This window comes from Pocillopora damicornis, chromosome 5 (genome assembly GCF_964200805.1).
Source record: "Pocillopora damicornis chromosome 5, jaPocDami1.2, whole genome shotgun sequence".
Classification (NCBI taxonomy): Eukaryota; Metazoa; Cnidaria; class Anthozoa; order Scleractinia; family Pocilloporidae; genus Pocillopora; species Pocillopora damicornis.
This window is the reverse complement of record NC_142674.1, coordinates 7,869,274-7,893,870: the sequence shown is the minus strand read 5'-3', so window position 1 is coordinate 7,893,870 and position 24,597 is coordinate 7,869,274. Positions and strand designations below refer to the sequence as shown.

General features: G+C 37.9%; 3 protein-coding genes and 1 pseudogene across 4 annotated transcripts; 1 reads left to right on the top strand and 3 right to left on the bottom strand.

The window, feature by feature from the left end:
- Positions 1-831: 831 nt before the first annotated feature.
- On the bottom strand, positions 832-2,649 carry LOC149044966 (uncharacterized; annotated as a pseudogene). Its single transcript, XR_016186879.1, has 3 exons — positions 2,522-2,649; positions 1,750-2,157; positions 832-1,513 (listed from the first exon to the last, which is right to left on the bottom strand). The product of XR_016186879.1 is annotated as an uncharacterized LOC149044966 (transcript).
- Positions 2,650-2,810: 161 nt separating this feature from the next.
- LOC149044965 (uncharacterized) lies at positions 2,811-7,547 on the top strand. Its single transcript, XM_089207898.1, has 3 exons — positions 2,811-3,014; positions 6,567-6,914; positions 7,002-7,547. The coding sequence occupies exons 1-3, from the start codon at positions 2,811-2,813 to the stop codon at positions 7,098-7,100; spliced, it is 651 nt and encodes a 216-aa protein (XP_089064024.1). The 3' UTR covers positions 7,101-7,547.
- A 1,689-nt stretch (positions 7,548-9,236) lies between these two features.
- LOC149044964 (uncharacterized) lies at positions 9,237-12,319 on the bottom strand. The gene is made up of 3 exons (XM_089207362.1): positions 12,116-12,319; positions 11,383-11,787; positions 9,237-11,159 (listed from the first exon to the last, which is right to left on the bottom strand). The coding sequence occupies exons 1-3, from the start codon at positions 12,242-12,244 to the stop codon at positions 10,803-10,805; spliced, it is 891 nt and encodes a 296-aa protein (XP_089063488.1). The 5' UTR covers positions 12,245-12,319; the 3' UTR covers positions 9,237-10,802.
- Positions 12,320-19,264: 6,945 nt separating this feature from the next.
- Positions 19,265-21,233, bottom strand: LOC113671971 (uncharacterized). The gene is made up of 3 exons (XM_089207361.1): positions 20,659-21,233; positions 19,889-20,293; positions 19,265-19,684 (listed from the first exon to the last, which is right to left on the bottom strand). Exons 1-3 carry the CDS (start codon positions 20,785-20,787, stop codon positions 19,328-19,330), a joined length of 891 nt encoding a protein of 296 aa, XP_089063487.1. The 5' UTR covers positions 20,788-21,233; the 3' UTR covers positions 19,265-19,327.
- Between the last annotated feature and the right edge of the window lie 3,364 nt (positions 21,234-24,597).

The window sequence follows — 24,597 nt, the reverse complement described above, 5'->3', positions numbered from 1 at the left end:
ACCAGAGCCGCCATTTCTAGGTGAAGTTCTTCGTTGGTGGAAATTTTCCACTTGCAGACATGGAAACCCTGATCAAAAGGGGGCAAAATTGTTATGAAAAAGTTTTGATTCTGTGAAAAGCCAACCTATTCCAAGCTATAATTCATGAAGTACACATTTAGCTTCTGAATGAATTCTTCTCTGCCATATGTTACAAAAAGCGACTGAGGACTGAGAGAGAGTAAGGATTAAACACGAAAATGGGAATAATATGTTTTATTAACTTACCTAATTGCATTCAATGAGGTCAAGTAAAGGACAATACAAAGTGATGTAAAGCAAAGGGAGTTTATTTTGTGGTCATGTATTCTTAAAATCTACAATAAAACCTTACTTTGCTCAATAAATCTTTTTACTTTTTTCAAACCCTTTAAAATATTTCAAAATCTGTAATACAACAGACATCTGAAAGGCAAGAGTAATATTTATACTCTTGTTATGAGCTTGGGCTGTCTGTGCTCACTGAACAAACACGATGGAGAAAATATATTTCCATAAAAAGAAACTAGCTGTGAATACAATCTAATTTAAAAATATTGAATTAATTTTAAAATTCAATGATAAACATTTTCCCTTCAATTTGTTATCATGCTATGAATCTTTTGTCTTCATTTAATGTTTTTAAAGGGTTTCAAAACTATTTTTCAAGATACGGAGAAAAAGATGATAGAAATAATGGAAAAAAAGTGAGAGATTATATCTGGTTTGTAATGTAGCCAAAAATAATAAGAAGCACATACAGTTTTATCACTAATGATTAAAGTAACTATCATTTTGTGGACTCACACATATGTCAAACAGTTTTATTGTAATACAGAGACAAACTTAAAATAATTCTGTAAAAAATTTTTAAGGGGGTGTAGGTATGTACCGGTACATAGAATAAACTAAATAGTACAAAGAAAGGTACATGTGATCGAAAAGAAGCCGAAGGTTTAAATTGGACTAAAGGAATCTTCATAACATCCAACATTATCAGGGCAAAATAGTATTTGTGACAAACAGCAACTTCAATTTTTATGTGGTATGGAGAATGTGAGAAAATTATGAATCTAAAATAATGGATAAATGAAAAAGAGAATATTCCACTCCAGTCCTTAGGTGAAGTTAACAGGGCTGATTAGGACTGGGCTCTAGACACTTCCTCAATCATTATCCGGGATACTGAGTTCCATCCAGTGTAAGCATCACCCAGTGTATAAGCAGGACACTTTCCTACCCATAACTCCACAGTAACCCTGCCCTGTGGAATGTTTTCACAGTATCCCTCAAATGATCTGTGATGAAGCAAATTAGGATTCCCAGATGGCCAATAGTTGTGCACAACAGCCTCAATTGTCATTGATCCACTGCATTCATTTCCATTAAACTTGAAGAACCACCTGTTGCATTTAGAAGAGCTGTGTACTCTCATATTTCCCTGGAATGAGAATTTAATGGCTGTATCAGACTGCAGCTTGTTGAATGAGCAATCCTATAACAAATGCCAAGAAGACAGTCTTAGTGGAAAAAAAAATGCTTTATAAGAGTATTATAGGAAACAATTTGATGATGACCTTGTACTTTTCCTGTCTGCTAGAATGCACAGAATTGTTAATTGATATTTTCAGTTTGATAGCATATCTCTTAAGTCTCTTTTTTGAGATGACCATGACAAATTGGCTCTAACACTTAATTTATTTTCATTGAATTTTCTAGATATTTCGGTACCTTAATCTTTCCACTATTTCTATCATCATTCAGATTTTTCCACACACACTGTTTCCAGTTGGTCTGTGACGCTGCATTATTCACGATCTCTCCTTTCTCTCCTTTAGATCCCTGCTCTCCTTTCACACCCTTGATTCCTGGCGGTCCACTGCTGCCACGTGACCCTCCATGACCTTTATCTCCTTTAATTCCCATCATTCCAGGTGCACCAGTTTTACCAAGTGACCCGGAATTTCCTTTCTGTCCTCTTGTTCCCGTCATACCTCTCGGTCCCCTTACACCAAGCTCCCCCTTAGCTCCATCTTTTTCCTGTTGTCCTTGCGGCCCTGGAGCGCCAGGAATTCTCGGCATTCTTGGTATGCCATTCGATCCTGGAATCCCAGAGAATCCGTGAGCAAAAATGGATTTCTGGAAAAGAAAAAAAGAACATAATTATTGAATGGACATACTTGATGTTTATTGATATTTGCGTGGTCGCCGAAGTAGCACAGCAGTTTCTTTGAAAACTAATCACGTTAAGAATTAAGCTTCGTTTTTGGAGAAACAGCTCGGAACATTGGATGATCTCATACCGTTCTGGAGATATTCCTAGGAGAAAACTTTTTCCAGGAATGTTCTACTTTCTCTTTGAAAACTTATGATTGATGAGGGATTTGTTTTGCGCCTAACTTGGCAGACATGAGTGGTAAACTGAGGTATGACAAATGGACGCGTCATGAAGTACATGCAATTTTGTCGTAAATAATCGTAGATAAAGCATGCTTAAGATTACCTCACATGGGTCTTTGTCAGCGCCAGTTTGTGGATTCTGTTGTTGAGGACTGGTAGTTGTTCCCACGGAACTTACTCCTGTTTGGATGAGAAAAATAACAAGGCAGCGAGGATCAGAAGCTTCGCCATACTTCTATGGTTGTTTCGCGCGAATGCTTCGTGGTCGCTGTAAAATATCTCCTTATGTACGTGCCTATTTATATCCTACTGAATGTCATTTAATGCAAACCGTCAGTTATCACGTTGAAATAACAACTTTAATCAAACAGCGCTGGAGCTAAATGATAAGGATGTCTGAAACTACTCGAACCCACACACCTGGTAAACAACTTAACTGTGATATCCTTATCAGTTCACTAATGAAGCACGTACTAACCAACAGACCAATGTTTCACTCAGATTCAGAGGAATTACGCACAAAAATCTGGGCCACAAAATCTACCTACTCTGATCAAATGAGGAATGTTGAGAAGGAAAGTTCGATACAGTCTATGGTAGGATGTTCATTTGTCCTTGGCTCGATTTCGGTATTCATGTCATTGGATCCATTCCAAAATAGTATAAACCTTTTTAAACGCCGCATGTTAGACTCAAACTTATCATGAGGTGGTGTGTTCAAAATCTGTCGACATTTATAATTAGTGATGGTACAAATTGCAGACCGTCGCAGTGATAAGAAATTTAACTGAAACAAATTTGGGCAACTCAGATTTTTTGGGCAGCAAGAGAAACTTTGGCAAAGCCAATTTTTACAAAAGTCTCCATGTTTCGTTTCGTCTTTTTCTCTTTGCAAGAGACTTTTTTTATTTTAAACTTAAGTAGGCGTGGTAAAGCTAGATAATTCATTTTCGGACTGTGAGTGCTGAGAGTAATTCTTAGCAACACTTATAATCTGTACTGATATCTTCGGGGGAAGACGGTCGATGTCATCTGCAGCTCTAGAAATGCCGACATGACCTTACAGACCGTACGCCAGTGTCGTAATGAAGAAAGTTTCAACAGCGGAAGGCAAATACTGTTAGCAATAGGTCTGAAAATTAAGAGGTGGCTAACCAATTTTCAGTGTGAATAACGAGAAGCCAGGGCACTCAGGCAAACGCCACCGCGCAGCCTTTAACACCTTGTAGGTGATAACGCGCAAATTCAAACGCAGCTGACATCGGAATTGCACCACCGGATGAACACTTACTATGCGTCCATCGACAAGGTGCTGACCGAGCTTGAGCCCAGGTTCAGTGGAAATGAACATGAAATAACCTGTGCTTTGGGAACTCTCTGTCGCAGTGAAACAACTGATAAAGAAAGCTTCTCCTGCGTTGCTAAGTTTTAAGAAAATAGACGGCGAGATTTTGGAAGCCGAGGAGAAAATGTACGCCAGTTTTCGTCGTGTGCGCGGATTAGGTCACATAACTTTTCCAGAAATGCTAAGGGTAATGCACGAGAATTATCTATTTGATACGTTTCCAGAGTGTTCTAAAGTGGTACATATCCTTGCAGCGATACCTGCTACATCGTGTTCTACAGAACGATCATTCAGTCCGTTGTCGTGATTGAAAACTTACTGTCTCAATATAACTCGAGTAACATCGTACTTATTAACATTAAAAGGGCATATGCCAACTCAGTAGTCATGGATGGATCGTATCATTGATATCTTCGGCCGTCGAAATGGCAGAGACCGCTATTTCTTTTAACGTGTTTTAAGGGCCCGTATGATGTAGGCCTATGTTAGTTTATTATATGACCCTTGTCACTCTTCGGCTGTTTCATAAAAATTTGGGCAACTTGCAAGAATTTTTATTGAGACGGTGAAATCTGTTTTCACCTCCTAAATCTGTTTTTGTGTATAAATGGTACAAATTGCAGACTTGTGTTTTGAAGTTCAAATTAACAACGATATTTTTGTATTTCTTTCTGGTATGTTCTTGGAAGTGATCTTTTTATAATTACCATTATTTTAGGCGTTTTATTTTTCTAAAAGACTTCAAGGTTTTTTATTAGCTTAAGGGTCACATCTGTTTTTTTTTTTCAAATTTATTTCTAGAGCGTAAGTCTTCAATGTTCAGATTATTTTTCACGCAGTATTATGTGCTGCTATCTCGCTGGAATGAATGAGTAACAGACTGCAGCTTGTTGAATGAGCAATCTTATAAAAAATGCTGGGAAGACAGTCTTAGCGCAAAAAAATGTTTGATAAGAGTGTTTTAGGAAATAATTTGATGATGACCTTGTACTTTTCCTGCCTGCTAGAATGCACAGAACTGTTAATTGATATTTTTAGTTTGGTGCACAGCTCCATGCTTCATTATGCATACAGTACTTGGATAATGAAAATAATGGCGAAAAGAGTAAATTGTCTCTGGGACTACGGCTTTGTTTTTAAGAGGCTGTCTCTCTTATTTTCACCCGGTCAATTTTGCGTCAAAAATAATTTTTCCTGAAACTCTGTCAACAGAAAGACTTTACCTAGGAAAGAACTAAATTAGATTTGGTTTGATTCGAAATAATTTTCTGACTGCATTAGGGGCCATAATTATTTTCCAGTCCGTAGGGACCGTCGCAACGTCTCGAAAATTGAAAAATAGGCATATTTTGTAACATTGTAAAATATTTGATTCGCATAGTTAAGCCACAGAATTTATATCAGATTGCTTAAAAACCTTTCTAGTGTTCCAAGAAAGTTAGAATTTTCCCTCTCAATATATTTGAAAAGGCGAATTTTAGCATATTCTGATCACTAGAAATCGCCATCGGCCGATGGCCGTAAATAACCTTGATTTAGACGTTAAGTTTTAGGATTTGGGACCTGGTTGACGATTCTATCCTACACAGCCGTTAAGTTTAGACCTGTATCGGTAAAAATATGCAAAAATCCCTGTACGTTTTCGATTTTTCAAAAGTTATGGCCGTTTGAACCAGCACATGTACGAGCATTCGCGATTTTTTCGCCTACACCAAAATCGAACCACTGGAGCAGATTTCGTCATAAATACGGCTTACTCGCTTTGCAGCCCGGCTTCATGGCTCACTTCAGAATTTTTCTAATAACCAAATTAGCGAAATCCATGATAACTTCAACAAATAGCAAGGTATTGCCTTCGAAAAGTAGGCGGCATCCATCGTGATTCGTGGTATCAAAACAAATGTCGGAATTGGCCACATTTCGCGGTGAATCACCCATTTAACATCGCTGCAGAGCTGAATTTTTTCCAAAATCAGAATATAAACTCTCCATGTCTGGAAGCTGAGGGAGAAATGAAGGTTTTAGGCTTCTGAAGTGAAGAAATAATCGCTTAAATTTAGGTCCAGTTCGATGTTATACTGTTCTCACAAAGGTCCGCACAAAAGAGAAGACCGCTGATAGCTTGTGCCGTACGTTGTGCCGTATGGTTTTGTTTTGTATCCCAATGTAATATTTGGGGAGAACAATTTTGGACGAAAAGAATAAAAGCTTTTACCTGGAGTTTGATATCATATAATTAATAAATCAATTTCAAATAACCTGAGCTTACTTCTCTCGGTTCCGCGTCGATTGTGTCCACAGAACAGCAACCTGTCAATAGCCGGAGAAATCGGCTACCAACGTGTTAAAAACTTGACACATGCTTCGTATGAACAGATGTTATAAGTCGTGAAAGAAAGTGATCCTCGCAGTAATATGCACTACTTAGGCAGTAGTGAAAATAAGGCCTGAAAAAAAAATTCAGGCCTGTACGGGATTTGAACCCATGACCTCTGCGATGACCTCTGCGATACCTCTCCCATGACCTCTGCGATACCGTTGCAGCGCTCTACCAACTGAGCTAACAAGCCATTGAATTTCTGAAGTGTGTTACTGTGGTAACGTTCACAGAGGTCCTACGTATCGTAGCAGATTGGATGTGAGACTTTGATCTCTTTGTTAACTTTGTCTACCAGATCTTGCTCCTCGGAATTTTCCTGGACGCATTGGATATCTTCCTCCTCATCCAGCGATATCCCGATCACACCCTGATCTTTTCGCCGCATAATCAGAATCTCAAGGGTTTTATGATCCTCCTGAAAAGCGTGTAGTCAAGCGTCGTTCAAAGGGCAGCAAGGAAACAGAGAGTACAACGCAATTGTTTGAATGCTCTGTGTTCGGATGTGTTGAAGTGTTCGAAACCTTTTCGCAGCTGGAGCTGCACCTGGACGTTGGAAAGCATACAGTCAGCAGGTTAGGCCAGTATGACGCAATCAAAAGGGACTGGGCCCTTAAGTTCTCGTCGATAGGTACCGCTGGTATCGAGTGTTCGAGCTGTTCGTTAGATTCCAGTACACCACTCACTTCTCCCGTGGATACTTCGCCCCACTCGTCTCTACGAACAGGATGGGCCGTAAGCAAACCAAGGGGCAGCGTTAGATTTTCAGAGAAGGTAAAAGAATACCTAACGGCACGGTTTACAAGTTGCAGTGGACATGTGAAATGCGAAAAATGAATCAAATGCACGTTTGTTCACTAGAGAACAGTGGCTGACAGAGAGCCAAGTTCAGAGCTTTTTCTCCCGGCTAGCAGCAATGCGGCGAAAAGATCAGGGTGTGATCGGGATATCGCTGGATGAGGAGGAAGATATCCAATGCGTCCAGGATAATTCCGAGAGACAAGATCTGGTAGACAAAGTTAACAAAGAGATCAAAGTCTCACATCCAATCTGCTACGATACGTAGGACCTCTGTGAACGTTACCACAGTAACACACTTCAGAAATTCAATGTGGTTTTGTTGAGAGCCATCTGTAGTCATTTTGAGATCCCTGTAAAATTGAGAGACAAACTGTCGGACGTGATTAGTGATTAAACAAACTGTCGGACGTGATTAGTGATTTTCAATGTGTTTCTCAGTAGACTTATGTAAACAATGTCTTATACGGTGGCTGAAAGTGTAGAATATGCTCTACAGGTACAAACTACCTTTACTTCCGACATCAAGTTCTGACGGCGTTGTTATAGTGTATTATATTATAATATCTAGTAGTCAGTGAAATGTTTTGATGAAATCGATTGAAAATTTACCAAAAGCAACACTTATAACATCTGTTCATACGAAGCATGTGTCAAGTTTTTAACACGTTGGTAGCCGATTTCTCCGGCTATTGACAGGTTGCTGTTCTGTGGACACAATCGACGCGGAACCGAGAGAAGCAAGCTCAGGATATTTGAAATTGATTTATTAATTATATGATATCAAACTCCAGGTAAAAGCTTTTATTCTTTTCGTCCAAAATTGTACATTGGGATACAAAACAAAACCATACGGCACAACGTACGGCACAAGCTATCAGCGGTCTTCTCTTTTGTGCGGACCTTTGTGAGAACAGTATAACATCGAACTGGACCTAAATTTAAGCGATTATTTCTTCACTTCAGAAGCCTAAAACCTTCATTTCTCCCTCAGCTTCCAGACATGGAGAGTTTATATTCTGATTTTGAAAAAAATTAAGCTCTGTGGCGATGTTAAATGGGTGATTCACCGCGAAATGTGGCCAATTCCGACATTTGTTTTGATACCACGAATCACGATGGATGCCGCCTACTTTTCGAAGGCAATACCTTGCTATTTGTTGAAGTTATCATGGATTTCGCTAATTTGGTTATTAGAAAAATTCTGAAGTGAGCCATGAAGCCGGGCTGCAAAGCGGGTAAGCTGTATTTATGACGAAATCTGCTCCAGTGGTTCGGTTTTGGTGTAGGCGAAAAAATCGCGAATGCTCGTACATGTGCTGATTCAAACGGCCATAACTTTTGAAAAATCGAAAACGTACAGGGATTTTTGCATATTTTTACCGATACAGGTCTAAACTTAACGGCTGTGTAGGATAGAATCGTCAGCCAGGTCCCAAATCCCAAAACTTAACGTCTAAATCAAGGTTATTTACGGCCATCGGCCGATGGCGATTTCTAGTGATCAGAATATGCTAAAATTCGCCTTTTCAAATATATTGAGAGGGAAAATTCTAACTTTCTTGGAACACTAGAAAGGTTTTTAAGCAATCTGATATAAATTCTGTGGCTTAACTATGCGAATCAAATATTTTACAATGTTACAAAATATGCCTATTTTTCAATTTTCGAGACGTTGCGACGGTCCCTACGGACTGGAAAATAATTATGGCCCCTAATGCAGTCAGAAAATTATTTCGAATCAAACCAAATCTAATTTAGTTCTTTCCTAGGTAAAGTCTTTCTGTTGACAGAGTTTCAGGAAAAATTATTTTTGACACAAAATTGACTGGGTGGAAATAAGAGAGACAGCCTCTTAAGTATAGGACTCCAGCCACCATCAGAAACGTTAATTGGTATTGCTAGGTGGGAAAATCTTCTAAAAATCTTTTAAGTGTCTCCTTCAATTTTAAAATATCTTTGAGAAAGATTTGGTCAAAAAATAAATCAGCTGATGCAAAAGGATAAATGGAAATGATCAGTTCTGTTAAAATACTTTGCTAACCCTTTAAATTCCATGAGTGACCAAAACAGAGTTTCTCCCTACAATATCACTACAATGTGAAGCAGAAAAGTGATGCAGATATATCAAAATATCAATTAGCAATTGGTAGTTGATCCAATACCAAGTTCTCCAAACTCACATCACAGGAATTGTATGGCAGACAGTAGGGAGAATTACTAATGAGATCTTGGGAGTGAAAATGTTAACAAAAAAGTTGACAAATGAAGATCAAACCTCTTACTTGTGTCCTACAGATGAAGTTTGTGTCAGAAATGAGTCAGAAAGATGTCTATAAGAAGAAAACAAGAACAAGAAAACACAAATAAACAGCAGAGCATAGAACCATAGATGTTGAGGATGCCTGCTGGGGTATCCTGGCCTCAATATTTAACTTTCTTTGCAGTCAGTTCAGCAAGTTGCCTGGCAGGAAGTAAGTGGTGAACCTGTACTACAGACCAAATCTGGCGAGAATGTTTTGTTGTGTTTATTTTCTGGTTCATGAACATAGGAGATAATAGATCCTGACTGAAAAAACTACCCTTTGATTTACCTACATTTCAGCAAAGTTCCTTTTTAAATTTTTTGCACCTCTAAAAAAAACTGGTCTGAAAGATCAGCTGAGTTATTTTTGTTTGTTTGCAGTCCAGAGTCTGGACTCTTTATTTTCAAGATTTGTGTTTTTTTTATTCTCCTGAGCTGCTATATAAAATATTTGTTTAAAAGCTAAGAGAATTAAGAGTTGTATCTTGTATCTGAGGAGTTAAATTATTCTGACTATTTGTTTACTGATTGATGCAGTGGAATTATGGAGAGAAATTTCACATTAATCACTTGTTGGAATTGAATGTAGGTTTCACTGATTGTCAATAATTAATTAGAGCTGCCATTTTTGCATGAAGCTCTTTGTTAGTAGAAATTTTCCACTTGCAGGCATGGAAACCCTGATCGAAAGGGGGCAAAATTGTTATGAAAAAGTTTTGATTCTGTCAAATAAAGTATGCAATCAGCTTCCAACTGAATTCTCCTCTACCCTATGTGATAAAAAGTGACTAAGGACTGGAAATAAGTAAGGATGAAACAGGAAAATGGGAATAATATGTGTTATTAACCTACCAAATTGGATTCAAATTTGATGAGTGAGTTCAAGTGTAGGACAATTTACAAAGCGTTTAAACAAAGGGAGTTTATTTTATAGTCATGAATTCTTACAATCCACAATAATTCCTCACTTTGCTCGCTAACACATTTAAATTTCTATAAAACTCTCTAATATAACAGGCTTCGTCCTCAAGGCAAAAGTTATGTTTGCCTAATGAAACCGCCAATATAAATCTCATCTCCTGACTAAAAGAAAAATGATAGATACTCTTGTTATGAGCCTGGGCTATCTGTGCTCACTGACCCTTTGAAATTTTCTTTTTACATTTTATATGAAGGAAATTCCAGATGTACCCCCAGATCCAAAGGACTTTCCAGAACAAAAAGGATAGAGAAAATATATTTCCATAAAAAGAAACTAGTTGTAAATACAATTCAATTGAAAAATATTGAATCAGTTGGGAGATTCAGTGGTAAAGAATCTTCCTTCAAATTGTGATCTTGCAACAAATCTCTTGTTTTCATTAAATGTTTTAAAAGGGTTTCAAGTCTATTTTTCAAGATACTGAAAAAAAGGTGATAGAAAATAGTACTTGTGACATATGGTAACTTAAATTTTTGGGCTGTATGGAAAATGTGAGAAAATCATGAAATCTAAAATAATGGATGAATGAAAAAGAGAATATTCTACTCCAGTCCATAGGTGAGGATGAAAAGGCTGATTAGGATTGGGCTCTAGACACTTCCTCTATCATTATCCGGGATACTGATTCCCATCCAGTGTAAGCATTACCCAGTGTAACACTGGGACACCTTCCTACCCATAACTCCACAGTAACCCTGCCCTGTGGAATGTTTTCACAGTATCCCTCAAATGATCTGTGATGAACCAGACTAGGACTCCCAGATGGCCAGATGCTGTACACAACAGCCTCAATTGTCATTGGTCCACTGCATTCATTTCCATTAAACTTGAAGAACCACCGGTTGCATTTAGCTGAAGTGCCATAGACTTGTGTATTTCCCTGGAATGAGACTTTAATAGCTGTATCAGACTGCAGCTTGTTGAAGGAGCAATCCTATAAAAAATGTCACGAATACAGTCTTACTGCCAAAAAAATGTTTTATAAGAGTTTTACAGGAAATAATTTGATGATGACCTTGCAGCCTGCAAGAATGCACAGAATTGTTAATTGATATTTCTAGTTCGGCTGCTTATTTCAAAATCCTTTTTCAGAGATGGTCATGACAAATTGGCTTTAATGCTCTATTTTACATTGTATTTTATAGATATTTCTGTACCTTAATCTTTCCACTATCTCTACCATCTGCATTTTTCCACACACACTGTTTCCAGTTGGTCTGTGACACTGCACTATTCACGATTTCTCCTTTCTCTCCTTTAGATCCCTGCTCTCCTTTCACGCCCTTGATTCCTGGCGGTCCACTGCTGCCACGTGACCCTTCATGACCTTTATCTCCTTTTATTCCCATCATTCCAGGTGCACCATTTTTACCCAGTGACCCTGGATTTCCTTTTTGTCCTCTTGTTCCCGTCATACCTCTCGGTCCCTTGACACCAGGCTCCCCCTTAGCTCCATCTTTTCCTTGTTGTCCTTGCGGCCCTGGGGCGCCAGGAATTCCAGGCATTCCAGGTATGCCATTCGATCCTGGAATCCCAGAAAATCCGTTAGCAAAAATGGATTTCTGAGGAAGCAAAAAGAACACATTTTAATTTGATGGACGTACTTTATGTTCATTGAAATTTACTTGTTTGCCGAAGTAGCCCAGCAGTTTCTTCAGAAACTAATCTTGATGAGAATTTAGCTTCATTTTAGGAGAAACAGCTCGGAACATCGAATGATCTCTTAACGTCTTATACATGTACGTAGAGATATCCCTAAAAGAAACTTAATTCAGCAATGTTCTACTTTGTCTTTAAAAACTTATGATTGATAAGGGATTTTTTTGTGCTTAGCTTGGCAGACATGAGTGGTAAACTGAGGTATGACAGATAAATCATGCTTAAGAGTACCTCACATGGGTCTTTGTCAGCGCCAGTTTGTGGATTCTGTTGTTGAGGACTGGTGGTTGTTCCAATGGAACTTACTCCTGTTTTGAATGAGACAAGTAACAAAGTAGCAAGGATCTGAAGCTTCGCCATACTTCGATGGTTACTTTGCGCGAACAGTTCGTGTTCTATGACTGAAATATATATCTCATTATGTACGCGCCTATTTATATCCTACTGAATTTCATCAAATGCAACTGTCAGTTCTCATGTTAAATAACAATTTTAATTAAGAAGCACAAAGCTAAATGATTAGGATGACTGAAACTGCTCGAACTCACACACCGGGCAAACGACTTGACTGTAATATCCATATCAGTTCACTAATGAAGCACGTACTGACCAACGGACCAATGTTTCAGTCAGATTCCGAGGAATTACGCAGAAAAAACTGGGCCACAAAATCTACCTATTCTAGTCAAACAAGAAATATTGAGAAGGAAAGTTCGATATGGTCTTTGGTAGGATGTTTATTTGTCCTTAGCCCGATTTCGGTATTCACTGTTATTGGATCCATTCCAAAATAGTATAAACCTTTTTAAGCGCCGCATGTTAGACTCAAACTTATCATGAGGTGGTGTGTTAGATTTTGTCGACATTTCAACATTGTAGACCGTCTCAGTGATATCAAATTTAACTGAAACTATAGTGTGAAAAAAAATCTGAGCAACTCAGATATTTTTGGGCAGAGAAATTTGGCAAAGCTAATTTTTACTAAAGTTTCCATGTTTCGTTTCATCTTTCTTTGAAAGAGACATTTTTTCATTTAAACTTAAGTAGGTGTGGTAAAGCTAGATAATTCATCTTCGGACTGTGAGTGCTGAGAGTAATTCTGAGCAACTCTTATAGTCTGTGCCGATATCTTCAGGGGAAGACGGTCGATGTCATCTGCCGGCTGTAGAAATGCCGACGTGACCATACAGACCGTACGCCAGTGTCGTAGTGAAAAAAGTTCCAACAGCGTATGGCAGACAGTGTTAGCAATAGATCTTGAAAATTAAGTAATGGTTAACCAATTTTCAGTTTGAGTTACGAGAAGCCAGGGTACTCAGACAAACTCTATCGCGCAGCCCTTAAGACCTTGTACATGATCACGTGCAAAGACAAACGCAGCTGACATCGGAATTGCACCACCATAAGAACACTTACTATGTGTCCATCGACAAGGTGCTAACCGAACTTGAGCTCAGGTTCAATGGAAATGAACATGAAATAACCTGTGCTTTGGGAACTCTGTCACAGTGAAACACCTAATAAGGAAAGTTTCTCCCGCGTTGCTAAGTTTTAACAAAATCGACAGCGAGATTCTGGAAGCAGAGCAGAAAATGTACGCGAGTTTTCGTCGTGTGCGCGGATCAGGCCACAAGACTGTTTCAGAAATGCTTAGCGTAATGTACGAGAATGATCTATTTGGTACGTTTCCAAAGTGTTCTAAAGTGGTACATATTGTTGCCGTGATACCTGCTACATCGTGTTCCAAAGATTGATCATTCAGTACGTTGTGGTGATTGAAAACTTTCTGTTTAAATATAACTCGGGTAACATCACACTTATTAACATTGAAAGGGAATATGCCAACTCTGTAGTCAACAATGGATGGTATCATTGATATCTTCGGCCATCGAAACGGCAGAGACAGCTGCTTTTTTAGCGTGCTTTAAAGGCTCATATGATAGATTTATATGTAAGAACACATTTATTTCATATGTAGGCCTATGCTAGTTTATCGTATGACCCTTGTTACTCTACGATTGTTACATAAAAATTTGAGCAACTTGATATCATGTTTATTTTTGCTGTGGTCGATAACGGTTTTTTTACTTATATTGAGGCGGTGAGATATATTTTCATTTCCAAAATCTGTTTTTGCGTATTGATGGTACAAATAGCAGACCATAATAACTACTATTTAGGTGTTTCATTTTTCTTCAACACTCAAAGGTTTTTTTAATCAGCGTAAGGGTCACATCTGTAACTGTTTTCGAATAACAGAATTTATCTCTGGAATGTAAGCCTTCAATGCTTCAGATTATTTTTCACACAGTCTTATGTGCCGCCATCTCGCTGAATGAGCCTTTCCTAGCTTTATCAGACCGCAACTTGTTGAATGAGCAATGGTATAAAAAATGCCGAGAGGACAGTCTTAATGCAGAAAAATGTTTAATAATAAGAGTGTTGTAAGAAATAATTTGATGATGACCTTGTACTTTTCCCGCCTGCAAGAATGCACAGAACTGTTAATTGATATTTTAGTTTGGCGGCATTTCTCAAAAGACTCTTTCAGAGATGGCCATGACAAATTGGCTCTAACACTTGATTTATTTTTCATTGCATTTTCTAGATATTTCTGTACCTTAATCTTTCCACAATCTCTATCATCATGCAGATTTTTACACACATCCAGTCTCCAGTTGGTTTGTGACGATGTACCATTCACACTTTTAAATATCACAGATCACAGCGTTGTAATTGACAAACTGCAGCAAGATAAAAGCGGCCAAGCCCTCTTATATTTAGGGAGCGTTTCTGCGGACTCTGAAACGCCTGATATCATGTTTATTTGTTCTATGGTCGATTACTGTATTCATACTTATATTGAGGCGGTGAGATATATTTTCATCTCCAAAATCTGTTTTTGTGTATTAATGGTACAAATTGCAGACTTGTGTTGTGAAGTTAAAATTAAGAACGATATTTTTGTGTTTCTTTTTGGTATGTTCTCGAAAGTGATGTTTCTATAATTACCACTATTTTGGGTGCTTTATTTTACTACAAGGCCATCAGCGTGATCGTCACATCTGTTTTTTTTTTCAGATAACGGAATTTATCTCTAGAATGCAAACCTTCAATGTTTCAAATTATTTTTTCACACTCTTATGTGCCGCTAACTCGCCTAGGGCACACGTGTGGTGTCAAGGTTAAGAAAACACAATCAAGTGAGAATATCTTTGCATATCTGTTTGGTGACAGTAATTAGTGAGAGTTAGCTGGGGTTAGAGTTGTGGCAGCAAGACATGTTACATAAAATAAGATTTTGGGATCCAAGATTCATGATGCCCTTTTTTACTGAATGGCTTATGACGATATATTATTTCCACCCATTTTCCAACACTTAAATAAGTTTAATACACATACACAGAAAATTCTTGTCAGATGCCAATTTTGTCTTTTAATAGCATTTAGCTTGGCAGATATGTGTGGTAAAGATTTTACAATTGAAAGATTCGTGATGTAAACATAGGAAAACCGCGATTTTTTAAAATAAATAATCGAGCTTTAAGCGCCAAGTGTGCCTCACATGGGTCTTTGTCAGTGCCAGTTTGTGGATTCTGTTGTTAAGGACTCGTAGTTGTTCCCACTGAACTGACTCCTGGTTTGGACAAGAAAAATAAAGAAAGCAGCGAGGATCAGAAGCTTCGCCATACTCCGATGGTTACTTTGCGCGAATATTTTGTGTTCTCTTTGAAATATCTTCTTAATAATGACTCCTAAGGTTATAATATAATAACTAAATTAGAATATAGGCACGTAGCTTTTGGTTAATAGAAATAAGTTGTAGGTAGAGTTGTAGTCGAAAGTAGTTGAAGATAGAGTGACAGTTACAGTTGGAGTTAATTAGAGAGAAAATACCGTAAACGATGCAGCAGCAAGGCATGATACATCAAAGACGAAAGCTTTTGTGATCCAAGAATCTTATTGCCAATAAGCTCAGCGAGTTTGCCTAAGCTAGTTTCTCCCTAACTTCCCAACATTCTTTGCCTCTTTGGTCGATTACGGTATTCATGTATTTTGAATCAATTCTTAAACAGAAAAAAATTACGCACTGATTAGCTGGAAACGAGTGCATTCTCATGTAATACGCCTGTGAAGTTGTAACACGATTGCTAAGTTGTAACACGAGTGCAAATTACAAGTAGCGCGCACGCTTTCAAAATTTCGTCTGTCTTGACTTTCTGCGTTTTTTCTCCATGTACATTATTAAAAAGTAATAACACGATTTTTCTTGCAATTTGGTGTCAATATGTTTCAAAGACTACAAATTGCAAATTATTTCAACCAAACTACACACACACTATACTTTATTTCATGCAAATCATTTTGCCATCTCCACCCGCAAATAGCAAAAGCTAGACGAGGCAGGCGGAGAGGAAAGGTTACAGCAGTCATAACAGATAATATAATAATTGTAAAGTAACTAAATAAACTATCTGGATAAATAAGAACTACTGAGAAAAAAAAAAAACAAAAAAAAAAACAAAAAAAACAAAAAAACAAAAAAAAAACAAAAAAAAAACAAGCTAAAGTTACAAAATATATAGTCTTACAGAATGATATTACAATCAAATTTACTACTAACAGAACTATCAATTATATACATTGAGTCGAGGATGCAGAATTTGCCATTTTTTGTAGGAGAATGGGCACTTCAACATAATCGTCCTCTGCTTCCATTATCGAGAGCAAAAAGTCATGAAAATTTTTCTTAAAAGCTCCTTTGGAGAGTTGACGAAATTCGTTAGGAATTGCGTTCCAAAGTTTAGCTCCAAACCTGGAAAAAGAATCTTGATTTAAATTCAGTCTTGAAGTTTGAACATAATAATTTCCAGACGAAGAAAACCTGGTCTCATGCCTGTGCTTTGAATTAGCTTTAGTGAAGAAATCACAGATGTTAGACGGAGCATTCATGCAGGAAACGTCAAACATTATAGAAGATACTTTTTCAGCATATAACATTTGTAGGGGTAGAATTTTTGAGGAAATAAATAAAGGCACAGCATGGGCTCTAGGTTCAGAAAAGTACATCAAACGAAGGGCTCGTTTTTGAAGCACGAGGATTTTTTTTAAATGGGTTTTGGCAGCTTGACCCCAAGCCGCCAAACCATATGTCAGATGAGGCAAGATCAATGATTGATAAATATTTAAAAGGGTTGTACGTGGGACGAAGTGCCTAAGACGGGCAACAACACCAACAGTTCTGCTTATTTTTAATGCAACATTATTTATTTGAAATTTCCAGCTTAAGTTGCTGTCCAATAGGACGCCAAGATATTTAACATGGTCTTCGCACTGAAGCGTGGTAGGAATTTGAGTACAGTTATCGATCATTTCAATGTATACTCGAAATCATGTTATTACATATATAAAAAAGGTAATTTTAGAGAAATTAGTCAGAAAAATCGGGGCCTCGAAATGTTCGTATTGTGATCAAACTTGCCATATTGAGAAGGAGAGTAAGTTTAATATGGTCTGTGATATGATGTTCATTTGTCCTCCGGTCCATTATGATATTCATGTACATTCTCGATCGACTCCAAAATTGCTCAAAATGTTTTAAAAAGCGTTTGTTTGATCCGTGCTTACCATAAGGCGGCGTGATAGATTTTCATGTTCAAAATCTGTTGATACATTTTAATGAAGCAAATTGTAGACTTGAGTTGTGTGGTTTAAATTTAGAGCGGCATTTGGTTCTTGTTGGTCCGTTTTCGATTGCGATGTGATAATTAATAAACGAGGGAGTGTTTTATTAGGGTTTCTAAACACGAGGAAACTGGTAAAAGCAAGAGACCGAAGGCGGAGTGCTTTTGTGCTTTTTTTTGGTTGTTTTTCTTTTAAATTGGTTTCACAAAAGGGTCAATTTCATTATCAGTAAAATAAAAAACAACAACAGAAAAAACGTCATGTATACATTTATTTTTTTCTTTCTATTATTGCATTGTCACATGAACATATTTGCCAGTGAGTGTGATGAAATGTGTTTTTGTTCTTTTTTAGCTGGAGTAAGTTTCACATAAATTATGCGCGAAAACTTGATCATTATTATCGTTCTGACCGTCACCCATGGCATCGTGCCGAAAATTATGCTTAAATTTTTCTTTCTGTTCAATTCGATAATTCAAAATAACAGCTTTTAAGAACCCCTCGACCTCACGTCCCTCCCCACCGTATTCCTACCACCAACAGGTAACACTTGCTAACAATAAAATGCTTACCGAGGTTCAGAAAACAAACATTTTACTGAACAAATTCCTCAAGCGCAAGCAAGAAAAGCAGGTTTTCTGTTGACAGCACTCAGGATGGAATTAATTTCTTGGTAAACTGTAACATCAAGGGATTTTCATGAAGTAATTTATTATGACATTATGCCCAACATTATGCCGGTATAAGTTATCTGACCCTAACCAATGTTCTTTAGAGGTGAAAAGTATTTACTGTGGCCTAATTCTTATTTGGAACTCAGAGAAATTTCCTTACCGTGAAATATATAAGCATTACTCAGTGCCACGAAAATAATGAATTTAGCAGAGAAATGATAATTACAGATTTGGCTGATGAAGCTTGAAGGTAAATGTATTCCATGATAAACGCTTTTTTCTTAAATGAGCATAGTAACTCTCCGCCTATGTTTCAAAAACTAGCTTCCAAGAAGTTGATAGCACACTGTGACAAACGCTTTGAGGTAAGTTCTAATTAATAAACGGAACTGCTAATTACTTGTCACTTGACTAAGTCAGCCAGTCAATGAATAATGGCTGAAATATTCAGTTTTACCTGCAGAATATTTGAACACGAACAAATTGAAGCTAATGATAGGCACCCACTTCTTGATAATTATTTGAAAAACTTCTTCGATATTAAAATTAATGGTAATAATAGTACCGATAATTACAATGATAAAATTAAAAAAAAATTATTATTAGTATGTACCAAAATAGTGGATAGCGTTGAAATCGCGCTCTGATTGGCTACTTAAATTCCGAATTCCCTTTGTTATTCAACTCTAAGTAACGCGCGCCGAATTTGCACCTGAAATTTATTTTAGTCATTGCAAGAATAAATGAGTGATCTTTTTGTGCTATATTGCCTCACTGCTTTGGTATATACTAATTTACTAAAACAGCTATTCAACTTAGTGTGGGTGGCAAGGGTTAATATTTTCTTCGCCGCTTCGCAGCTCGGGAAATATCTTCCACCAGCCACCTCTACTTTGGAAAATATTTGTGAGTTTTTGAGCACACAAAAAGTAGGGGAAATGAAAAGAGAAGAATAAGATGTTTGTTGAAAAAAGTAAAACATTACGTACTTTAGCATGTCGATAGTAGGGGAAATCTTAAAAGCTAGGATGATAGAAAAATTAAATAATGCGCACCATTCCTTGTATGAAAATGACAGGAGTAATCAGGACTGGGCTCTAGACACTTCCTCTATCATTATCCGGAATACTGATTCCCATCCAGTGTGAGCATCACCCAGTGTATAACCACCGTGACACTGTCCTACCCATAACTCCACAGTAACCCTGCCCTGTGGAATGTTTTCACAGTATCCCTCAAATGATCTGTGATGAAGCAGATTAGGACTCCCAGATGGCCAGACGTTGTACACAACAGCCTCAATTGTCATTGGTCCACTGCATTCATTTCCATTAAACTTGAAGAACCAACGGTTGCATTTCCTTGTACCAATGACTCTCATATTTCCCTGGAATGAGACTTTAATAGCTGTATCAGATTGCCGCTTGTTGAATAAGCAATCCTAAATAAAATCCCATGAATACAATCTTAGTGCAACAAAATGCATAAAAGAGTATTATAGGAAACTATTTAATAATGCCCTTGTACTTCTCCTGCCTTCAAGATTGAACAGAATTGAAAAAAAGTCTCTTTCAGAGATGTCCATGACAAATTGGCTCTAACGCTCAATTTTGTTTTTCATCGCATTTTCTAGATATTTCTGTACCTTAATCTTTCCACTATCGCTACCATCTCCATTTTTCCACACACACTGTTTCCAGATGGTCTGTGACACTGCACTATTCACGATTTCTCCTTTCTCTCCTTTAGATCCCTGCTCTCCTTTCACGCCCTTGATTCCTGGCGGTCCACTGCTGCCACGTGACCCTTCATGACCTTTATCTCCTTTCATTCCCATCATTCCAGGTGCACCATTTTTACCAAGTGACCCTGGATTTCCTTTTTGTCCTCTTGTTCCCGTCATACCTCTCGGTCCCTTGACACCAGGCTCCCCCTTGGCTCCATCTTTTCCTTGTTGTCCTTGCGGCCCTGGAGCGCCAGGAATTCCCGGCATTCCTGGTATGCCATTCGATCCTGGAATCCCAGAAAACCCGTGAGCAAAAATGGATTTCTGAAAAAGAAGAAAGAACATGTAATCATTGAATGGAAGTACTTGATGTTTATTGATATCTACGTGTCCGCCGAAGTAGCACAGCAGTTTCTTCAGAAGCTAATCATGTTGAGAATTTAGCTTCGTTTTAGGAGAAACAGCTCGGAACATTGAATGATCTCTTACCGTTGTGAAGATATTCCTAAAAGAAAACTTTTTCAAGCAATGTTCTCCTTTGTCTTTGAAACTTATGATTGATAAGGGATTTTTTTTTTTGCTTTGCTTGGTAGACATGAATGGTAAACTGAGGTATGACAAATGAACGCGTCATAAAGTAAATGCGATTTTGTAGTAAATAATCGTGGATAAAGCATGCTTAAGAGTACCTCACATGGGTCTTTGTCAGCGCCAGCTTGAGGATTCTGTTGTTGAGGACTGGTGGTTGTTCCCATGGAACTTGCTCCTGTTTTGGATGAGAAAAATAACAAAGCAGCGAGGATCAGAAGTTTCGCCATACCTCGATGGTTGTTTCGCGCGAATGCTTTGTGGTTGTTGTAAAATATCTTCTTATGTACGTGCCTACTTATATCCTACTGAATGTCATTAAATACAAACTGTTAGTTATCATGTTAAAATGACAACCTTAATTAAAGAGCGCTGGAGCTAAATGATAAGAATGTCTGAAACTACTCGAACCCACACACCTGGTAAACAATTTGACTGCGATATCCTTATCAGTTCACTAATGAAGCACGTACTGACCGACAGACCAATGTTTCACTCAGATTCAGAGGAATTACGCACAAAAATCTGGGCCACAAAATCTACCTACTCTGATCAAACAAGAAATTTTGAGAAGGAAAGTTCGATATGGTCTGTGATATGATATGTGCAGCTGTCCTTAGCTCGATTTGGTATTCATGTTATTGGATCCATTCCAAAACAGTATAAACCTTTTTGAACGCCGCGTGTTAGACTCAAACTTATCATGAGCTGATGAGTGTGTTCAAAATTTGTCGACATTTAATAGTGGTACAAATTACAGACCGTCTCAGTGATATCAAATTTGACTGAAACTATGATGTGTTTGATTTAAGAAACAGGTGATAGCACCCAGTTCCAAACCCCCCCTCCTCCTCCCTCTCCCAATTTTGGGCAACTCAGATCTTTTGGGCAGCAAGAGAAACTTTGGTAAAGCCAATTTTTACTGAAGTTTCTATGTTTCGTTTCATCTTTTTTTCTCTTTGAAAGAGAAATTTTTTATTTTAGACTTAAGTAGGCGTGGTAAAGCTAGATAATTCATCTTCGGACTGTGAGTGCTGAGAGAAATTCTAAGCAACACTTATAATCTGTGCCGATATCGTCAGTGGAAGACGATCGATGTCATCTGCAGTTCTAGAAATACCGACATGACCTTACAGACCGTAGGCCAGTGTCGTAGTGAAGAAAGTTTCAACAGTGGAAGGCAAATTCTGTTAGCAATGGGTCTGAAAACGAAGAGCCTGATATCATGTTTATTTTTTCTATGGTCGATTACGGTATTTTTTACTCATATTGAGGCGGTGAGATATATTCTCATCTCCAAAATCTGTTTTTGTTTATTAATGGTACAAATAGCAGACCATAATTACCACTATTTTAGGTGTTTCATTTTTCTACAAGACTTAAAGGTTTTTTAAACAGCGTAAGAGTCATATCTGTCACTGTCTTCGGCTAACAGAATTTATCTCTGGAATGTAAGCCTTTAATCCTTCAGATTATTTCTCACACAGTGTTATGTACCGCTATCTCGCTGGAATGAGACTTTAATAGCTTTATCAGACTGCAACTTGTTGAATGAATAATCCTATAAAAAATGCCGAAGACAGTCTTAATGCAGAAAAATGTTTGATAAGGGTGTTACAGGAAATAATTTGATGATGACCTTGTACTCTTCCTGCCTGCAAGAATGCACAGAATTGTTAGTTGGTATTTTTAGTTTAGCGGCATTTCTCAAACGTCTCTTTCAGAGATGGCCATGACAAACTGGCTCTAACGCTTACATTATTTTTTATTGCATTTTTTCGATATTTCTGTACCTAAATCGTTCCTCTATCTCTGTCATCATGCAGATTTTTCCACACATACAGTATCCAGTTGATCTGTGACAATGTACTATTCACACTTTTAAATATCATAGATCACAGCGTTGTAATTGACAAACTGCAGCAGGATAAAAGCGGTCAAGCCCTTTGATATTTAGATAGCGTTTCTGCGGAATCTGAAGCGCCTGATATCATGTTTATTTGTTCTATGGTCGATTACGGTATTCATACTTATATTGAGGTAGTGAGATATATTTTCATCTCCAAAATCTGTTTTTGTGTATTAATGGTGCAAATTGCAGATTTGCCTTTGTGAAGTTAAAATTAAGAGCGATATTTTTGTCTCTTGTTGGTATGTTCTCGGAACTAATGTTTTTATAATTACCACTAATTTAGGTGTTTGATTTATTTAAAAGACTTTTTTTATCAGGGTTTTTTATCAGCGTAAGGGTCACATCTGTTACTTTTAACGGATAACGGAATTAACTCCAGAATATAAGCCTTCAATGCTTCAGATTACTTTACATAGTCTTATGTGCCGCTATCTCGCATAGAGCACAGGTGTGGTGTCATCTTCCAAGGTTAAGAAAACACAACTAAGTGAGAATATCTTTGCATATCTTTTTGGTGATATTATTTAGTGAGAGTTAGTTAGGGTTAAAGTTGTAGCAGGAAGACATGTTACATAAAATAAGAAGATTTTGGGATCCAATATTTATGGTGCCTTCCACACAGTTTGCTCAAGAGATTCCCCCAAACGTTCAAATACTTGTCTAACTGAGCATCTAATTAAACTGGCGTAATAACGTGTTTGATTTAGGAAATAGGTGATAGCATTCGTTGGCTTGACCCCTGTGTTTTAAGCAGCAAAATGCAGTAGGGAGAGGCGGCCAGACCTTTAGATGTTCAAAAAGGGTAATTTTGTAACTGTGATACTGCGTCGGTGAGGGGTATTGCAAGATAATTTGGTTTTATCCACTGAACTGAAAATGTAAATTGGCCACCTTAAAGAGTTTCTAAAGCATCTACCACCAAAACAACCTACATTACGATTACTTTATTTTAATCCTTTCATTCTAGGTGCACCATTATTACCACGTGACCTATCATTTCCTTTTTCCCCTCTCCTCCCCGTCATGCCTCTCGGTCCCTTCCCCTTAGCTCCATCTTTTCCTTGTTGTTGTTGCGGCCCTGGGGCGCCAGGAATTACTGCATTCCTAGCATGCCATTCGATCCTGGAATGCCAGAATATCCTTGAGCAAAGATGGATATCTGATAAGAAAAAAAGTGTATATAATGATTGGGTGTACGTACTAGATGTTCATTGCTATATTTGCTTGTCTGTTCAGACAGAGCAGCAATTTCTGTTGGATGATGATGCAAAATATTTTAGCCAGAACAAATAAATTTTTCACCTGACGAATGCACCTTGGAGCAGTGAATATTCCCACAATATTACCACAGGCAGACAACCCTGCGGGTTTGAGGCCGCGTGACGTCAGTTATTTGATACACTAGTTGGACTCTTACATTGTTTTTAATTTGCAGCGGTCGATCTCGGCAAGACGCAAGTGATCCCGAGAAATGTTTCAGAAATGCCGCAAATCATAACATTTCTTCCCTAAAATCCGCTTAATGACAATCAGATAAATAAAATTCACTTACCTTCCTTTTTCTGTGTTGTCTCGAGTGATTTTGCAGGGTTTTGAGACGGTTAATTCCCCACTTTGCACTGATGCCTCTTCAAAGGCAGGAAACATTAGCCAATCGGAACGAAGCTATTACTGACAGCTTCGTTCTGATTGGCTAATTTTTTTCCGGTTGCGGAATAAAGGTGGTAAAATAGCCTCAGGGGAGGGCTGGTTTATACTGTCTTTCGACCGACACACTATGCACTGGTGTGGGGAGGATCGGGTGAAATGTGAGCTTGGTTAGTGATTAATTTGAATTGTAATACGATTAATCGAAGATTTATGATCGACCTCTTCGGTCTACATTATGTGTCGACGGTGGATGATAAGCGTATGTCGGAAATCGAGCACGCTTTTCAGGTAGTTAGAGGCGGACAATTGCACTGATTTTTTGCTTGGATCTTACACGTTTATCGACTTTTAACGCACCCCAAGCTGGGAGGTGAGCGACGTTTGGAAGCGGAAGAAATTCGACGAAGTTCTGGAGGCTTTCGGCCCAGACGGCCCTGGAAGTTGCACGCCTTGTTTTTCCTTTTTCTTTGCGCGCATA